The sequence below is a fragment of the Solanum pennellii genome, chromosome 11 (assembly GCF_001406875.1).
Source record: "Solanum pennellii chromosome 11, SPENNV200".
Taxonomy (NCBI): Eukaryota; Viridiplantae; Streptophyta; class Magnoliopsida; order Solanales; family Solanaceae; genus Solanum; species Solanum pennellii.
In genome coordinates, this window is record NC_028647.1 from 63817168 (window position 1) to 63838304 (window position 21137).

At 28.2% G+C, this 21137-nt stretch overlaps 2 protein-coding genes across 2 annotated transcripts; one reads left to right on the forward strand and one right to left on the reverse strand.

Moving 5' to 3' along the window:
* Positions 1–4833: 4833 nt before the first annotated feature.
* Positions 4834–5583, reverse strand: LOC107002858 (60S ribosomal protein L12). The gene has a single exon (XM_015201048.2). It carries the CDS (start codon positions 5514–5516, stop codon positions 5016–5018), a length of 501 nt encoding a protein of 166 aa, XP_015056534.1. The 5' UTR covers positions 5517–5583; the 3' UTR covers positions 4834–5015.
* A 9853-nt stretch (positions 5584–15436) lies between these two features.
* LOC107003181 lies at positions 15437–16271 on the forward strand. Its single transcript, XM_015201463.2, has one exon. It carries the CDS (start codon positions 15512–15514, stop codon positions 16031–16033), a length of 522 nt encoding a protein of 173 aa, XP_015056949.1. The 5' UTR covers positions 15437–15511; the 3' UTR covers positions 16034–16271.
* The last annotated feature ends 4866 nt before the right edge of the window (positions 16272–21137 follow it).

The following is a 21137-nucleotide window of genomic DNA, read 5'->3' on the forward strand; positions in this document are numbered from 1 at the left end:
TTTCTTTTACCCTAATTAGCATATAATTAAGTATAAAAGATGATAAACTACCCCACTATTTGTTTCAAGGTTATCTCTTTTAACCCCCAAGTAATTGAATTATTAACATTAAACCACCAATTTTATAATTATAAGCAGGAATAGTCTAAAACGCCCCTTAAAACATTTAACAGAAATTTCGACCCGGGTGAGCTGACGGAGACTGTGACGGTCCGTCACGACTGTGACGGTCCGTCCTGCAGGTCCGTCACAAAGCTCAGAGACTCGATTTCAGTAAAAGGTCTGTGACGGCTCGTCGTGCCTGCGACGGTCCGTCCTGCCATTTCGTCACGAAGTTCAGAGAGTCGATCTCAGTACCCAATTTTCAGAATTCCAAGTGTTTTGGAACGAGACCCCCTCGACGGTCCGTCGTGCCCATGACGGTCCGTCGTGGGATCCGTCGACTCAGCCAGTTTTTCCAGAAATAAAATCTGCTGCTCAAAACGACTAAACAGGTCGTTACAGTAAATATTCAACTTCAATGGCATGTTATAGCAGTAGACATGTATACCAACCTCAACCATTAAGTAATTATAACGTTTAAATAAAATCATAATTTACTTATCGATCTCTCTCGTGAAAGATAAATCATACAAAAAGATAATTTGGTACACGAAATACAAATTTCACCTTCGTGTAAATTTGAAAAAGGGTTGCGCTCCAAAATATACCATGAGTCCATGGTCGTGAAATACTATCTCCGTCCACTTTTAATTGTCATAGTTTTCTTTTTTAAAGTCAAACTATAAAATAAACAGAGACAATGTTTTTGTTTGTGTAATAGTAAATTTTGATTCTTATTATTTTGATTATCAAACTCTAATTGGCCTTTAGATTTTATCGATTCATCAAAAACAGCTTACTGACCTATTTGCACAATGACAAAACAAATTTGCGTATATCATATATTCTCAAAGTGAAACCACATTAGATATGCTAGTTTCTTTGTATTTTTACATTTACATTAACATTATATATAGAACTTTAATTATTAATCATTACAATGGAGATGAGACCATTATATAAGATTGTTACCAACCATATTCTTAACAAAATACATAGAGACATTAAGTACACATACACAAATAGGAAAGTGAAGAATCTCATCACATCTTCATTCCATTATATATATATATATATATATATATATGAACACATATCTTCATATTGAATATAGCTCACATTGCTCTAATAACTAAATACAACTAATACCCTTCTTCCCCTTTACAAAAAAAAAATTTATTAAAAGGGAAGATGAAACACTAGAGAGATTGTTGAATAAAAGCTAAAATGAGTGATCTTTTTTGTCATCTTCATTTTTTTCTTCTTCTTTAATTGTCTCAAGATTTGGTGAATGAGAAATCTTTGTTGGATTAATAACAAGTGGTGGTGCAACTTCAATCCATGGCTTCTTCACATTCACCATCTTTTTAGCCATTCTCACATTATGATATGAGAAAACATGAAACTCAATTAAAGTAGACATTTACTTAAAAGACGGAAAGTTGATTCGAATACTACGATTATTAAAAATATCTTAAAAGTAGTTTTAGTTAGAGCTTGTTGGTATTGTTTTGGTGTGTGAAAGGAATTGGTTTGATGAAGAAAAGCAATTAGGTTTTGAGGGTTTAAATAGGAGATGAAAATAGAAGATTCTTGAATGAGAAAATATCAAGGCAATATTGGAATTGAAAATATTATTTGGATGGTTTTATGCAATTCCACGTGTATAAAAATGTCATAAATGAAATGAGAAAACAAATAGGTACCCACTAGAAAGCTAAAGCTTGGCTTGTTGTGAATGATTGGTTTACTCAACCAACAAATGTCGATTTCTTAAAAAGGGTCTTCGATTGAAATGTCTACCATATCGAGCTCATCGTTGGTGACAAGTTTAAGAGACCATCGATAAATAAATAAGGTTAAAGAGATTATTGATACATTATGAGTTTATAATTGAAAGTTTGATCTTATTTCTCCTCTTTTTTTTGAAAGTATATCCTTGTAACACGCTTTGCGGTGGATAATTTTTATATAACTTATACTATATTTGACACGTAGATAGAAAAAATATTGTTCATTAATAAAATTATTTTATAACGTTTGGTTAACAATTTATAAACACGCATAACTAATATATGTGTAAATTATGAAGAAATATATATATTACTGTGTAAGATAGAAGATAGAATAACTTATACATGCATCACTAATATATACATAAAATAATATATGATTTCACTCATAAATAATTCCTACATTACTAATAGTTTGCATAATTATAACCAAATATCAAACGACGCTCAAGTCAATTACACCAGTAATTTCATATCCGGTCACAATTGTAACGTGTCGTACATAATGTAAATACTCATTTTTGTACAATGATGGTATTGTGCGTGTTCATTAGACATATATCTACGACGTTGAGTAACTTTGTCCACTAAAATTTAAACAAATCGAACGAAACATGAAAAATAGGAAAAATGTTCAAGTCGTGACACAAAAGATAATCACGATGCAACTCTTGTGGTTATATAAAATGAGTTTAAAATGAAAGATAAGGATTGTGTATCCTATAGGTGAAGTAACATGTATTATGGTGCCATTTGGCATTGAAAGTTGGTATGGGCACTTGATATGATGAGAAGATTTTTTAAATAATGTTTGAAGAACTTAGAGAACCAAATACCTAGACCAATTATATATAGAGGGAGCTACCCCACTTCATATTTGGACGGTCATTAATCCTTAATTATTCAAAAGAAGAATGGAAGATATTATTGTTGATTGACAAGACAATATGTATGTAAAGAGAGTTCAGTTTAGGTGTGTTGTCGACAATTCAGGCAGAGGTCATAGTTTACCGCGACTTATAAGGAGAGGCTTGGTTGAAGAAAGCTAAGGGGGCTCAGTTTCCTTGGGTGAGAGCGGGAAAAAAGACGGATTAACATACACAAAGAGCCATCTAATGTCTACGATAAGAATAATGGCTCTTTTAATCTTATTAGTCAAGCACTAACGAGCAAGAAAAAGAAGATTGTTCACTATCTCGAGAAGCAATGAGTAGCCGCAGCACCACCATTAGGTAGAGTGATCAGTAAAGACATAAGACGGTGAGCTACATAATTTATACCTAAAGCTGAACGAACTTGACTTGCTTCCCACCAACGACAGAATCACAAGCTTCATCACATGACTTCAAACCAAATTAAAAAAACTCTACTATAGAATGACAATTCTTCACTTGTAATAGGTTTCATACCAACAAGACCTCCTATATCCCAAAATTCGCTCATTTCACATCAACTAAAGCAAATCACAATCACCAAGGTAGAAGTATAAAGCCCTAATACAACTGAATGGAGTGGAAAACCCGCAATACAAGAGCAAAAACCTTTTGTGTACGAAGAAAAGCTTCATAGTGTATGCAAATCTTATCCCTTCCTCATGGAGTTAGTTAGAGAGGCTATAGGTCTCATAAGCATCAAATGAAAATATTTATGAACAAGGGAATAAAGAAAGCCATACAAAGCAGACAAAAAAGGGACAACAACATCATATGGTAACAAATAGCAAAAAGCAAGAAACTACCTGAATAAAGCCGATACGGTGACATATACAATGTGCCCGACTACCTTCTACCCTAATCCGGGAGCAACTAAACTTAACTCAATCCCATCTATATGCCCTCATTAAGCTGCATTATAACATTTCGCAGTAGAAATACCGAACAGCATATGTTAATATGCTGACAAGTTTTCGGTTATTGAAACTAAGTTTCGCCATAGGATCTTCCTAGAGGTTACCATGCTCATAGCTTAATTCTATCCGATCTAATGTCATATCCTTATTAAGCTGCAGCCTGCATTATAAGATTCGACAATAGAAATACCGAACAGCATATGTTAATATGCTGAGAAGTTTTCGATTATTGAAACTAAGCTTCGCCATAGGATCTCCCTACAGGTTACCATGCTCATAGCATAATTCTATCCTATCTAATGTCATGTCCTCATTAAGCTGCAGCTTGCATTATAAGCTTCGACAATAGAAATACCAAACTGCATAAGTTTATACGCTGAGAAGCTTCCGATTTTTGAAACTAAGCTTCGCCATAGGATCTCCCTAGAGGTTACCATGCTCATAGCTTAATTCTGTCCTATCTAATGTCATGTCCTCATTAAGCTGCCGCTTGCATTATAAGCTTCGACAATAGAAATACCAAACTCATATGTTAATATGCTGAGAAGTTTCCGATTATTGAAACTAAGCTTCGCCATAGGATCTCCCCTAGAGGCTACCATGCTCATAGCTTAACTCTATCCTATCTAATGTCATGTCCTCATCAAACTGCAGCCAGCATTATAACATTCGACAATAGAAATACCAAACAGCATATGTTAAAATGCTGAGAAGTTTTCAATTATTGAAACTAAGCTTTGCTATAGGATCTCCCTAGACGTTACCATGCTCATAGGTATATCTCTAAAATGTAAACTGCATATCTTAACTACCTGACTAGCAGAAAGTGTCACAAGGAAAACCAAACCAATACATTAGCAAATGTAACTGATATAACTAACGCATGCGCAACGAATAAGCTCACATTTGCAAGATCAATTTTTGAAGCAGTAAGCTGGTGTTGTTCATAAGCACCAGTAAATGGTGAATTGCAGGTTCATCTGAACACTGAAAACAGAGGCAATTCAGCGTGTTTAAACTAGTTATAACTTACTACAAAACTACCAGTAATCATAGACAGCATTTCATGGCATGTAACAAAATCAAGGCTAATAAAGATGATCATCCAAATTCTAATATTGCGAAACGAAATCAACATTTTTTTTTCATAATGATAAGATATGAAAAGTAATATCTGATAACATTTCTCTCAGAAACAAAACAACATGAATCCAAATTTAAGAACTACTATATTGAGAGAAACTCAGAATTTAACCTTCGCCTGCAAACGGTCAATTCTCAGGAATCTCAACATCGCCATCAGAAATCTCTTGCTGCAAATCCTTTGGATCCTTTCCATCAACAGTGCAACCAACAGATACACAAGTACCTAAAATCTCCTTCACTGTTCCACTCAAATCCTTAGCCATAGATCTAGGCTGCATAACCTTAGCAATCTCAATAACATCATCAAGCGAGATATTTCCATTATGCTTGATATTCTTCGTCTTCTTCCTGTCACGTTCAGGTTCCTTCAAAGCTTTGATCACAAGTGCTGCAGCGGAAGGTACAACTGATACCTTAGCTTGACGATTTTGAACAGTTAGCTTGACTGTAACTCTGAGACCCTTCCAATCCTTTGAAGTTTCCTTTGCAATGTCTTCACCGATTTTCTTCGGTGAAAGACCTAGTGGACCGATTTTTGGAGCGAGTGAACTCGCCGCTCCGACTTCACCTCCGGTGACTCGGACAAAAACCTCGACTACCTGAGAAGGATCGAATTTTGGCGGCATTTTTTGTGAAGCAGACGAGAGCGGCGCTAGGGTTTTTTTGTGTACTTTTTTGCGAATTGAAATGAGAAGAAATTATAGTTATAAGCATAGGGCTTTTCAGTGCTTTATGGGCCTTGTAATCAGTCCATTTCTATTTGGGCTTTGTAGATTAACTAATTGGGCCTTTGATGAATGAAATGTCGAATGTCGATGAATGAACGGAAATCTTAGGCTTCGTATAAAGCTTGAACAATCATTCTATCTTTGAGTAAGTTTTTGAGATTTAAATTATGTTCAAGATCATGTCCGATTTGCCTCACCCAGTCCTAACCTTGCGGATTAAGGAATTTGATAGGCTAGTGTGGGTCATCCCTTCATATGTCCAACTAAATCCAACCCTAGGAGGGTCGTGGGTTGGGCGGGGTAATTCTTTTTATTCTCTTTTCAAATTTAAAATTTTATAACATCAAGAAGATGAGAAGATTTTTAAATTAAATATGACAATAATGGTGTTGTTGAAACAACACCAACAGAAAATCTAGTGTGATTAGCATGTATCTAGGATAACAGATATATACATCTTGTGTGATGCACATGAGATATGCAAGTGAGATGGAAGGAAGGCTAGGGCGCATGATTTGTCTATATATTTTAAATACATAAGAATTCACGGAGATATAATGCATCTAGAACAAATTAACCTAAGTTTGAGTCCATATATCGCAAGATACATGTATCTTGACGAACCAAAATATGATAAGATTCGTAATATTACAACATAGTGTGTCTTTAAGTAATTAGCTTATTCACTATATAGATTTATGTAAGTTACCCTCAAATAAATAGTTTTTGGCCCATGGATTGACTCCAACCCGACCCCGATTAAGTCTCATGAGCCAAGGACTTACATGAGCCGAACTTATAAACCCTAATTTTAAATGGGCTATAAAAATCTCATATCAATCCTGCCTCCAATAACAGATTTTGTTGGGCTGACTATATAGACTAAACCCATTTTGACGGCTCTAAATTTTAATTATATCACACATGAATGGTGATCATACTACACCACACACGTCCTATAAATAATAAATTGCTTATATCAAAATAAATCGAAAATAAAATGAAATAATTTATATATTATTTCTCATTACCAGGTGCCTCTTATTTCAAAGATTTATCCTTTGCTTTTTATATACTTTATGTAAAAAATTTCAAACTTTGTGATCAGAAGTAGATTCAAAATTTATTTTTTATTTATTTTAAGAAAAGTTATCTCCATTTATAAATACAGTTTTTCCCCATTTTTATTTTATTTTATTGCATTTTTATTAGTATTTAACAACTTCAAAGTCTTCTACTAAATATTATCCAAGCACCTACATATATAATTACATTATGGCCTATACTATAGTTTTCTTTATCCTTTCATCAGCAATGGCAGTGACCAGTAACTTTATCCTTCCATCAATTCTAACAGAACACACATTGAACCTGGCCCTAAAAATTATACTTTAGTTTCGTTTAAAAAAGAATGTAACATTATTTTTATATTAAAGGTCAAATACATCGATGATTTCTTCCACTTTGTTCGGATTATTGTTACCTATTATTTCATAATATATTGTACTCTATTGTACTGTATTGTATGATAGATACAATGTTTGGCTAGACTGTGTTGTTTGTTGTTGTTTAATAACATTTTAATTGTTTGGTTTGATCGTATTGTATAGTATTGTCATTTATAAATTTATTAAAATATCTTAATTATTTTAGGGTAGGAGGTTTGACTAGATTCAAATAATTAAGATATAGGGTAAAATAGTATTTTGAAATATTATGTAAATATATAATTGAAAAAATAAATTGAGTAACAATGGGAACACACCAAATTCGTTGTTCCATAAAATAGGGGTTCTCATTGTTACGTAACAACGAAATTTTTAGCAATACAATGCAATACATTTTAAGTAACAATCAAAACAAACATTGTAGGTTCAGTAACAATACAATACAATACAATGGATAAAAGTGATCCAAACATAATGTTAAAGTTGACACCACATTTCATTTAGATATCTGAACTGAGCGATATTTATTTTATACACCTTATGTGGGGGTTCGCTGTGTCATCTTGACATTTTTTTGAAAATAAATAAAAAGCTGAAGGAGAGTGTAATACACTCGTTAATGACGTGAAAAATAACTAATTAAATGATTACATGTGTAATTTATCTTATTAGTTATCATGTTTTTTTTTCATTAATTTTGTTTTTCATAACTATTATTTTCCACAAAGTCCATCTCAACAATTGTTCGCAAAGGATATAAATATGAATATGAAGAAAAAAAAAAGATAATCGCCTTGTTTTGTTGTACTTGAGTCGAGTGTCCCTTGAAAATAGCTTATCCATCTCAATGAGACAAGAATAAAGTTTAATTAGTATATATTTTGTCTTTTTTCAGATCCTACGTATAAAATTTGAATATGTAGTTCTTGTTATTATTATTGCAATATTATACATGGCATTTGATACATTGATACTTTTAAAATTTCATAACGAGTCATTTAACACGAACAAATTAAAATGAAAAAGTTAATAATTTAATTGTTTAATTTATCATTCTTGTTATAAAAATTTTATTGATTTTTTTATCAATCTTGATTTCGCTACGCTCATATTTAACATTAATGATTGTTATCAATGGTCTTTTTTCTCCAGGGAAGCAAATTGCAATTTAATTTGACAGCTAATTTCTGAGAATGATCACTGAGATCCCATTCCTTTCATTTCACTTTTTTTTTTTTTTGTAAATAATTAGTATATTACTTTATCTGTTCTAATTTATATGATATTTTTTATTTTTTGAAAATTAAATAGTTTAAGTTTAATTAGAAATTTACGTTTAAAATCTTCAATTAATTTTAAAATAAAATTATATATTTATAAATTACGTAAAAAGTATTATAAGTCATAAAATTATTAATTCAAAAAATATATAAAAGATTCATGATTAAAAATACACTTTTTAAAATTTTAAAATTTTAAAATCTGAAAGAGTGTCACATCAAATGAGACGGAGAGATTAAGACTAGAGATGTAGTAGCATGTGAGTCATTTCAATAGTTATCCATATTGATCCCACTAAAATATTAACACATTAATTAGGTTTTCAAGTTGTGCAAGCAACAATTACTTACACACTAAAGTTGTTTAATTGGTGAGATAAAGGTATAATAACTTTTGGATAAAATACAATATTATGTAAGTTGCAATTTGTTATGAATATTAGTTAGTCTTAAAAGCTATCTCATATAAGAAGGTGAAATAATTTATCGATAGGTATTTCAGTTTATCATATCTTGATAACCAAACGATCCCTAACATTTAATCAGGGTATATTAGTCATTTTCTTCATCATCTTGTGTAAATTTTTTTATAGTTCGATAAATTGATTTAGCTTGTAACTTATGTATTTATATGAATTGATAATTTATTTCGTAAGATTTATATAGATGGATTTAGAAATTAATTAAATATCAAATAGTAAAATTATCTAGTTATTATTATATATTAAAGAAAAGAAATTCCCAAAATTTAACTATTGATAAATATTTTGCAATAAATTAAATCTAAGCCATGTATTTTTTCTAAATGGTGGATTGTTTATATTTAATATTTAATTATTCTAATCAAATTATTTAACTTGACGTAAACACTAGGTACAAATATAATTCTTATGTTGATTTAATATCAAATATAATTTACTAGATTGCAGCAAAAAAAGGGCCATATTTTATGATCTTTTTATATGTTTGAACGTTTTTATAAGGTCTTTAAATTTTCTATTTGATTTGAAAATATTTTATAGTTATTAGTTATTATTCTTAATATGATAGCCTATCACCTTTAATTTGTGTGATTTTTTCTTTTTTGAATTTTTTTGGGGTAATTGACGAAGTTAAATTTGTTTGTATAATTCATCCAAAAATGGGTAAAATTTTTGAATCTATGTTAGAAATTGATAGTTTTATATACTTGATAAGTTAGGAGAATGCAAAATTCAATTTGACATTGTTAAATTATTACATCTATTTAAATAACAAATGTTTCCTAACAAGAAATTATTATAAGTTTATAACTCTTATCTTATTATAGAAGGAATATCACATGGACGATCTAACGTATAATCCCACAAGTTAATCTAGTGAAGGAAGCTACCCCTACCCCCACAAAAAAAAAGGTTCAAAAAATGAAAGAAAATATGAAACCAAACAAGTATTAGTATTGAATTACGATTTAGATTACTGATAAAACAAATTAAACTGATTTTAAATGAGTCAGAACGAGTAATAATTACATAATTAAAGGTTACTTCGACTAAGATGTGAAGAATTAAGATAAACTAAACAATGAATCGTTACATCAGTCGTCAAACTTTATTATGTTATAAATTATTTTGTGAACTTTTTTATTGATACTACTCGTCGATAAATTTGAGGTATACACATAGAAAAAATTGACAAAAATAAGAAAATGTATACATTTAGTCAAAATCATTCGACTTAAGAGGATATGGAAATTAGAATGAATTTCGTGATTCAAAATAGATTGAACTAATAAAAAAATAAATTATTAATCTGTTTAAATTTAAATAGATTAGAAATCTTATTTTCACGAGTTAATTTTAATCTTCTGATTAAGAATTATAACTTCAAGTTGCATTATCTATCCCACCATTAAAATATTTTTTTTCATATAAAATAAATTACAAAACCAAATAGATTTAATTTGATCTTGATTTACGATGGAACAACAATCAACAAAAAAGACTTTGTTAATTATTCTATTTTATATATATAAAGGGATGAACTTTTCTTCTAAAAGAGCCCACAAATGCTAAATTAACATAATTAAACAAATAGCTAGGGTCACCCAAAGCTATCAAATCTACAAGTTGTTCTTTATTTAGAAACAAAAAACTAGTTGTAGTGATTAACAACAGAAGTGATTAAAGATAATGACATGCTTCATAAAGTGAAGCAAAGCTTATCGGCTCGTGAATCAACGTGAATTGTGATGAAATAATTAAAATTCATCTGTCTTTGATAAAATATTTTAAAGTTGAAATTCAAAAAAAAAAAGCGTTGAAATCATCTCCCTTAAAAATAAATATCATAATATATGAATCTAAATCTAGTCATACTTCAATACGAGAATCAAACACAAAATATCGAATGAGAAATCATCTAATATTATTAAAAACATCATTATTAGCTAAATTATTTTGATTCTTGGATCGGGCATCTAATATAGTCTATAGGTAGGCATTAGGCATATATTAAACAGTGCTACACTTGTACTATTTATGTAATATATAATTAAAAAACATGATTAGCTTGTACTATATTATATAATTTTATTGTAAAGTTCACTATAATCATAATATATGTTTATAAAAAATCAAATAAATTAAGATTGGATCTCCTTTTGGAAAAAAGAAAATACGAAAGGTTCTAACTCAAATCATTTCAACATTTAGAATAAGATTATATTTTGTAAAATGGAAAAAAATAATTATTAATTATATTTTTATACAAATGATTGATTATAAATACTTGTATTTATTATTATTGCTAAATATAATATAACGATAATTATATTATTATCACAGAATCCTTTATTTATTTTCGTGATTGTTGTTACTAGAATAATATTTTTTAAAAAAGAACAACTAGAATTAAAAATTTCACCTCCTAATGGATATTTTTAATTTAAGGAAATGCTAGTTGTGTTAATAAATTGAAAAAAAATTACAAATGGGAAGATATTTTGCATCGATATTTATTTTTATTTTCGAATGTGCATGTCTTGGCATATATTGCATATTCTTAAAAATAAAATATCATTAAGAATAATTCACCTTTTATTATTCTAAAATAAAATTTATTTAGCTTTTTCAAATAAATAAAATAAAATTTATTTAGCTTTTTCAAATAAATAATAATATCTTTATCACAAGTAAAGCATGATTCCATTCAGTTGAACGTTCAAACCAAACTCAACAAAACTAGGCTAATAATAATCATTCAAAATTAATTATTAATCGTCCCATCATTAAATTATGAAAATCAATTTCAATTAATTGAAATATATTGAATCACAAATACTTATTTATGTGCTTAATCAAAATGAGCAATAGTACAATATCCTATATGAAATTTATCACCAAAATTAAAGGGTCATGAATGTACTCCACATTTTAAAAATTGTTACAAATGAACTAAAACTACAATAATGATAAAAAAAAAAAGGGAAAAGGGTCTGATATACCCCTCAATTTTGTCATTTAGAGCTGATATACCCCTCGTTATAAAAGTGGCTCATATATACCCCTGCTTGTAAACAAATGGCTCACATATACCCTTCATTTGACGGAAGTTAAAAAATTAGTTTTAAATTTATATTTGTTACTTCTAATTTTTTTTTAAAAATTATTTAGGGGTATATTATTCTTCAATCAAAGTTCAAGGTATATTTTAATTTTTTTCATACAAAAAATATTTTTTGTATGAAAAAAATTAAAATATACCTTGAACTTTGATTGAAGAATAATATACCCCTAAATAATTTTTAAAAAAAAATTAGAAGTAACAAATATAAATTTAAAACTAATTTTTTAACTTCCGTCAAATGAAGGGTATATGTGAGCCATTTTGTAACGGCAGGGGTATATGTGAGCCGTTTGTATAACGGTAAGGGCATATATGAGCCACTTTTATAACGAGGGGTATATCAGCTCTAAATGACAAAGTTGAGGGGTATATCAGACCCTTTTCCCTAAAAAAAAAATATCAACTATAATTTTATAAATAAAGTCTGAAAAATAATAAACATATGTGTAATCTTACATAATAATAAAGTCAGGTTACATGAATTTAGTCATAAAAGTTATAGCGAAGACTTAAATATGTTATCGAACTTTGAGAAAAAATTTATTTATGTCATTTATTAAAATTTGACTTATTTTTATCATTTTTGTTTGAGAAAAAACTATCATGCTATGCCACTATTATTTATTAAAATAGTATAAATGAGCCAAATTTTCAATGAATAGTATAAATGAGTCTTTTTTTAAAGGTCACTGACATATTTGAGTATTTTGTTTAAAAAATAATAGTTTAATTAATGACAATCAAATCATAATCGATCGTATATAAAGGATTATTTTGCAAAATCAAAATTATTTTTCATTAATAAATAATGATAATAATAAACTTTTTCCTCAAATAAAAATAACATAAATAAACTAAAATTTTAACAAATGACATAAATAAACATTTTCTCAAGGCTCAACGGTATATTTGATCTTTCACACTTTGCGCTATTGTGCTCTAAACTAAATCATGTGTTTTTATTTTATAAATATTTTAATAAAAGTACAAAATCTAAACTAAAATTTATGAATTCAACCAAATCAACACTTTTACATATCATAAAAATCATAAATTAATTTTTATTAATAATTGTATTTTTTTATTTTTCAAAAAATATAATAATAGTACCGAAACAAGCCAAGGATGAGCTGGCACAGAAACTCTACACCCAATCCAAACAAGTTTAGTGGGACCCACTTCACGTGCCCCCACACCCCTACAGCTTATTTTGGTTTTATCACGCCACGTGGCCATCTGCCAGATATTCAGGGACACGTGTTCGGTAATACCAACATATCTTAACTAGGGACCAACACCAGGTGAAACTCCGTCGATCAATCGTGATAGAGTAATAAATATTTATCTATTTTTTATTGAATATTTCAAATTAAAATCTCGTTAAATATAAAATCGTCTATTTTATAAAAACATTCTAACCTTCAACATGAGATTTTTCTGACACGTACAAATTCTATCAAATTTTAGTCAGATATCAAACATTAGATAGATAAAAAAAAACGGTAATTCAATAACTTCGATTTGAGTCCTTCTGGATCGTGCAGTTGGCTTGGAGGGTGGTCATCCACGCAGATGATTCGAAATTAATTTCCTCTATTAAGCCAAATTTGTCGCATAGAACTTGCCTAGTACGACTAACATTTCCTGCATGATTTGACAAAAAATATAGCGGCCGTAAGTTTTTCTAAAATTTCAAAAAAAGTTATTTTGATTTGGGATAAAACTTACTCGTCACATCGGGTGTCTACACCAAGTCAATAGATGTATGCCATGTGTTTAAATTTATAATTTATAAAATGATATAACAATAAAAAATTAAACTAACTTAATATAAACACTCGATACGAATAAATTTTTTCGATCGATTTGATCTGATAATTCGATTTTCGGTGAGTTATGCCCGGACCCAAGAAACAGCTACGAGTAGCGACAAATCTCTTTTAAAAGTCCCTCTTTAGTTGCGTTTTCTTTTTTACTTTTTTTTTTCTTTATTTACGCACTAAGAGACAAAGCGTTGTTCCCAAAATACCCTTTTGCTTTAATTTTTGTCGTTATCCTTAATAAATTTACTTTCTATCTTTTTTTAGTAACTCGACACGTGTCCTTTGGTTGTTAAAGTTACCGTACCACCAATCGTAATCACAATTAAAGAGTGATTTATTTCATGCATTTGAATTTTAGGCTCAATACATCTACCACTTCTCCATTTTATCAACAAATTTTAAATACTCAAATTATGATCGTACCAATCGAATATCTAACATGAATACTCTTAAATTGATTACATTAGGTAAATTTATTATTCTTTTAATTTATTAATTTCAATTATAATAGACGTCAGGTTAAGAGACGGCCCAAACATGTTATTGGCCAAAAGTAAAAAATCAGATGAAGTCATAAATTTGAATTGTTAATAACATTTATATAATTGATTTCTTCTAATTTTTAATTGATTAAGTATTTTTATTTTAAATTATTTTTCATGCGATATAATACTTCAATTCTTCTAATATTTTCTTCATTTTTCATGAGAAGTTTATTTTTTCTATCAATAATATTCAATATTTGTTAAAAAATAATAACTTATAATTTATTTTTATTTAAAATAAGGCTCCTTAAATTTCAAGATCTAAGTCTTAAGACACATATCTTTTTTTTAATACTATTGAATCACTCTGATGAGGTTCGATAATATATTGAAGCTAATTTGCAATTTAAATAAGTAATAATGTTGAGTTGTGTTATGTTATGCAAAAATATGTTAGATTGAGAATTATGATAGAAGATTAGATAGTGATGGAGTTTATTTTTATTTTTTTAAACTTTATTATTGTTATTTTTATTATTTTCACTTGGTATGACATGTTATTTTTCTTTGCTCAAGTAATCTTGTTAATTATTTGTTGTTCCTAATTTGCTATTCATTTATTTCTCCTTTATAAACTTATTATTTAATATTTTTTAACTTTAGGTGATAATCTATAAAAAAATAAAATAAAATCACATATACATTAATTTTCTTCAATTTTCATTGAAGAAATACATTGAACCTCTTAATTTTATAATTAATTAACACAATAAATAAAAATATTTTAATCTTGCATTTAGAATTTAAACTATTCTTATTCTTATCTTAACTTTATTTTTAGTATATGAAAAATATAGCTATTAAACCCTCGACTCAAAAGAAAAGTAATTGGTGAATCATTATTATAATTTATTGACACTTATGACCTTTTCTCCCCTAAAGTCTAACAATATTTAATTTTCAATCACTTCTTTCTTAATTACCTATGTGAGATATATAATTAAGGTGGACCATTAGTACATCTAATCCAGAAAATTCACAGGGACATAATTGTCATTTCAGTCCAAAAAAAAAGAAGGAAGGGTATTTTGGTCTTTATGCAGAAAAGCCTTATCCATAAATCCTCTATATAAAGGAACATTAAAACTCCTTTTAACCCAAAAATAAAATAAGAAAGAGAGAAAAAATAAATTTATTTTTTTCTTCACGCAATACATATGAACTGAAGAAAAAATAAGAGAAAAAAAATCAATGGCGGCATCGAAGAGCTATTTCGCTAGATCGAACTACCGGTTTCTATCAAGTGACCGGAATGTTTCAGTAACTCCCGATACGATGTTCGAGCTGGATGAATCCGATGTATGGAACTCACCGGCGACGGCAAGGTCATCGTCGCCGGAGTTTCGGAAAACGAATACGAGGATTTCTAGAAAGCAGTCGATTGCGAAAAGTGATCGGAACAGTACTGGAGTAACGGTAAAAACAGCAGCAGCGGTTGCGGCGGCGTCTTCTATGCCGGTGAACGTGCCGGACTGGTCGAAGATACTGAAGGATGAGTATAGAGAGAATCGGAGAAGAGATAGCGATGATGACGGAGAAGACGATGATGATGCTGAGAATCGGATTCCGCCGCATGAGTTTTTAGCGAGGCAGTTTGCGAGAACGAGAATCGCTTCCTTCTCTGTTCATGAAGGAGTTGGAAGGACTCTCAAAGGTAGAGATCTGAGTAGAGTCAGAAATGCAATTTTCGAGAAAACTGGATTCGAAGATTAAAATTCAAACCATTCAACCGATCCATCGATCGATCTAACTGTGAGAAATTCAAATTACTACCTACTTTTTGGTTCAACAATCTCAAAATTTTCCTTTTTTTTTTTCTACCTATTTTTGCAAGCGGTTACCGAGTTACAGATGCATTGTAATTCTAACGTTTTTTTTTCGAAATTTTGTGAGGAAATCAATTCGAAAAAAAAATCATTATTAATATTATTATTATAATTATCATTTTTAAGTTTTTGTGATTCTGATTATAGTACTTTTAATATTTTATGCCAGTTGTACTATACTATACAATATAAATTATTATTATTATTATTATTATTATTATTATTGTTGTTGTTGTTGTTGTTGTTGTTGTTGTGTGTTTCTTCCATATCCATCAGTTGGAAATGAAAAGTTTGTGAAATAAATAAGCCGCTGAAAAGTAAATGCAAAAAAAAAAAAAAAGTTGTGTATTTAAAGGGCTTTGGTGGGAAGCTGATGGTTTTTTATTTTATTTTATTTGGTTTGATGCAGAAATCGGGATAATTGACAAATTAGGTCAACAATCATTGGGGTTATTAGCAAAAGAAAAAAAAAAAGTGGTCCAGTTTGTATATAGAAAAAATATTTTGGTTTCGATTGTTAAAATATAAAAAAAAGTATCAAATTTTATATTTAATCAGATTTCAATACGAAAAAAAGGACTATAAGAGAAGTTGTTCAACAATTTCCTTCAATATTAGGGACCAAAAAGTCAATTTAATTAAGGAATTTTCTTATATAGCTCATTAAAAATAATTTAATTATGTTTTATATCTATAATTTGCTGATTATAATTCGTAGTTACACAAGGCGAGTAAAAAAAGGCAGAGAGTAGAGAAAGACGAATTGTATATATATATCTAAATAATTGAATATACGTAATTGATATATATATATATATTTGTATAACTAGCGAGCGAGATTGGGAGAGGAGGAGAGAGGAGCAGAGAATGGAGACAGGTAATCTGTATCTATATATGTGTCAAATAATTGGGTATATGTAATTAGTATAATTATGTATCGTATAATTTGTATCTATATATGTATAAATAACGTATTAATTAACTAATATATATTTACTTACGTATTAATTAATCAATTAACACATATTTGCTTAACCGCGTGATTTTCAATTTATTTCAATATAATTTGGTTAATTAGGACTCAAATGACCATTTATTTCTTTTCTTTTCTTAATTAGATTGAATTAATCAACAAAAGACGCGTTTTCAGGGGATGAGAATAAAGCAATAAGAATATCTAAATGTGGTTTTAGAATTAATTATTGGCCCTAACATAATTTTTTTTAAAAATATTTCTTTGTAATTTTCTTTTCACACATTTTAATCCAAACGAATTAGCCTTCCTTTCGTATATAAATGATAAAGAGAGAATAATGCAAACGGTTCTCAATTTTATTTTCGTCTCTAAATTATTAATAATTTTAAAAATCTCTTGATACACGCCTCAATCTGTCATATGATATAGCAAGTGTTTTCAAATTCTAACACGAAACTCTTAATAAAAGTCGAGAGAAGTGTTTAAAATATTCCTAAAACTAATAAGGATTTACGGTATACTATCAGAATATATCTAAGGCTATCAATAATTTAAAAACAAAACTAATAATTTATATAAGATTTAAAATTATTAATTTTTCTCTTATTATAATATAATATAGTATATCAATATAACATATAGAATTTATATTTTGGTACTCAATTTGTGTTGAGGATTATATGTTTTGAGTTAGAGAATAAATCGAGTATCTCGAAAGTATATATTTTATTATGTGTCACATATATGCCAGCACAAATTGAGTGGTTTATAAATATTTAATTATGAATTCAATTAATATAATAGTCTGTGAAAACATATAAGTTTTAAATTATGAATTTATTTATCCATTGGGTTATTGATTCCTTTATACTTTTCTTAATCTTGATCGAATCAGGTTCTAATTAAGTGTATTAAAGCTTAGTTTAAGCCTTAAGGCATGGAAATTTTAGTTTACAATATAAATCTTATCAAAAACTACATCCCAAGAAATTAATTAAGTTATCCAAATGATTAATGGTAATAATCTTATAGACATTAGGGATGGAATATAACCAATATTAACAAAAGTATGAATAGGTAACATTATTAATTAATATTGTGATAATTGAGTCAGCTTGTGTAATTATATTAATTTTTTTAGTTATTTATTATTTTTCATTAGTCAAATTACTGGATAAATCTGTCCAGTAAAATTTAAATAAATTATCTAGTATTTTTTAAAATCTATCTGATTTCATTGATCGTTGTGTCATATGACTTGTTAACCTAAAGTAAATTATTTTTGATTTCAAATTATCTATCTTATTTTTTAAAAATTAATTATTTCAAATTATTAGTTATTTGAGAAATTAAAGATAAATTTGATTTTCTTTTTTCATTTCATCTCAATATATTATGATTGTTAACATATCTATCAAGAATAAGCTAGTTGACATTTTTTTCTAACTAACTATTTTCAAGTGACGCGTAAAAGAAATTCACGATAAATAATTTGTCAATAAAAAGAGTATTAATTAGTGCTAATTATGTACCTAACTACTAGACATAGGTGTCTAGATCAATGTCAAATCAAAGTTTATCAAATTTTGCTTTCCATTATTTATGAGTTTGTCCAATTGGGTCCATATTGTAAGTGTAATGCCCAATATATGAAACCTAAATTAAATTAAACAAATAATTTCACCTCAAGACCACTACTTTATTTATACCTTTGATTAGACCTCCTTTCTTTTTCATTAATTAATATGATAGCTACTACTAGCTTATAAGAATTCAATTCAATATGCCTAATTGTGTCACCATAGTTACCTATTCTTTTGTTTATTAGGTCTAACAAAACTCATCAATGATTAAGCATGTTTAATTATATTGATGATGTCTGAATTAGTTTACGCGTATTTTAATTATTGTGCGGATACTTGCTATTTCTCATTTATATATAGGTAATATCAAGTAATTTACTTGATCCATCAAAATCTATGCTGTTCTACAAAATAGTTATGGTGGCTCGTTTAATTTGTTACAGGGGATAAGAGATAGCTAATTCAGATTTGATTACAAGATGAGTTTATTTTATGTTTGATTTGAATAAAATTGAAATAACTCGTTTTCGGTTAATAGAGTCAGTAGTTGTATTTTTCCTTGTTTGTGTTGGGATATGAATAAATATATGACAAAATTAGCCTATGAGAACATAATGTGTCCAAACCTAAGTTTGATCGAGTTAATGATCTGATTGGAATTATTTTTCACTTATTAACTCAACCAATTTTTACATGTCCAAAAATTTAACCCGTCTTAAAATTGAGCTGATTAAGCTAAATATGAAGTTCAAATTGACTTATAGAAATATTTTAATCCGTTCAAATTTAACTTAAACTATTCAAAAATCTGAATAACTCAACGATTTATATCTCCGTTATTCGATTACAATATATATTCTTTTCATATTCAACAACATTTTACCATTAAATCCATGTGAAGATTGAAATGGCATTAGGCAAAATTGCAATATGCATGAAATTATAATTATTTCTTCATTCAATCAAACATATGGTCACCCACACTTTTTTGTTTGATAAAAAAATGTTAGACATGCTACTCTACATTTAAATTCAATTTTTCAAACCCTAAATTGTTCGATTTACGAACTAATCCGCACATGGCTTATTCTTCTTTAGCAAGACTATCAAAAACGATCTGATCAAAATGACTGAGATCTTTCCATTCGTTAACCAGATACTATACATAGCAAGTAATTTATCCTCTTGACATGTCTATTCTATCTGAATCTGAATTAGTCCGATCAATAGAATTTAAATATAAAATGGTTAGGATATTTTTTTTTTTTTTGTAATCTTGTTACTATGAATATGACAATCATACAAGTTATTATATATGACAAATGCCAATATTACAAGTTTGAAACCTAGAAGCTACACACCCAATAGGAAGTGCTCTGCTCATCTTTCTTACGGCTCGTTACCGCAGCGCTCGTTCACCCCTTCTGCTTCTTCCATTCAAAAAAAAAAGGTAGTCTTTCCTTGGTAAATAGCGTTATTTTCTTTCCAAAGTTGTCAAATTCTTTTTCTTTAATTTCCAAAGTGTCAATTTTATTTTTTGTTCTTTTCTTTTTCTTCTTCTAATGTGTTGTCAATTTAATTATTTAAAAAAATGCATTTATTCTTGCAGCGACGTATCCCCTCAACCATTATGTGTTAAATAACACTATTTTCTTATGTCTCAATTTATGTGATATTTTTTCATTTTTTTTATAATAAAATAATTTAAATTTGATTGAAAATTTACATATGAAATTTTTTAAAATTTATATATTTTTAAACTATATAAAAAATATGATAAATTATAAAAAAAAATTATAAAAAACTTATAATAAAAAATAAACTTATTTAAATTTCAAAAGTCGAAAAATGTCACGAGGGAGTAGTAAAAACTAAAAAGTATGGGCAATTGAAACTGACTTTTTTGAGAAAATGACTACTCTTATATACCATTTTCTATTTTATTTTTTTTTGTTTTAGATATTGGTGCCATAATGTGCTCATCTAAAAAGCATAATCCTATCATAAGGGAATATCCACGTCTTCTGTCTCGAAATATTTGTCGTGTTTTATTTTTGAAGAAATTAAATTTTTTTTTATTTCATATTTTAAATTTAAAAGTTCTATACTCAAAAACTTTTTATTTTTAATATTTTTGCTTATTTAATATTTGGGTAAGTATTGCTTTCCAACTTTAAGTTTACAATCAAATTCAAAGTGACGAGCTTGTTTGAATTTAATAATTTGTGTATAAACATTTAGTAAAATTTAGAGCAAATAATAAATATATAAATTAAATAAATTTAAAATATAACGAATTTCTGTAAAAATGTACTCTTTTTGTTCGGAATTTTTTGTTATTGTTTGTATTTTTAGAGTCAAATTATAAAATTTTTGACTAACATTCTAAGATGTATTTTTTCGTCATATTAATATGCAAAAAAATTGTAATT

Coding starts and splice junctions, on each gene's coding strand:
- LOC107003181 (XM_015201463.2), top strand. CDS start 15,512: ATGGCGGCATCGAAGAGCTATTTCGCTAGATCGAACTACCGGTTTCTA.
- LOC107002858 (XM_015201048.2), bottom strand. CDS start 5,516: ATGCCGCCAAAATTCGATCCTTCTCAGGTAGTCGAGGTTTTTGTCCGA.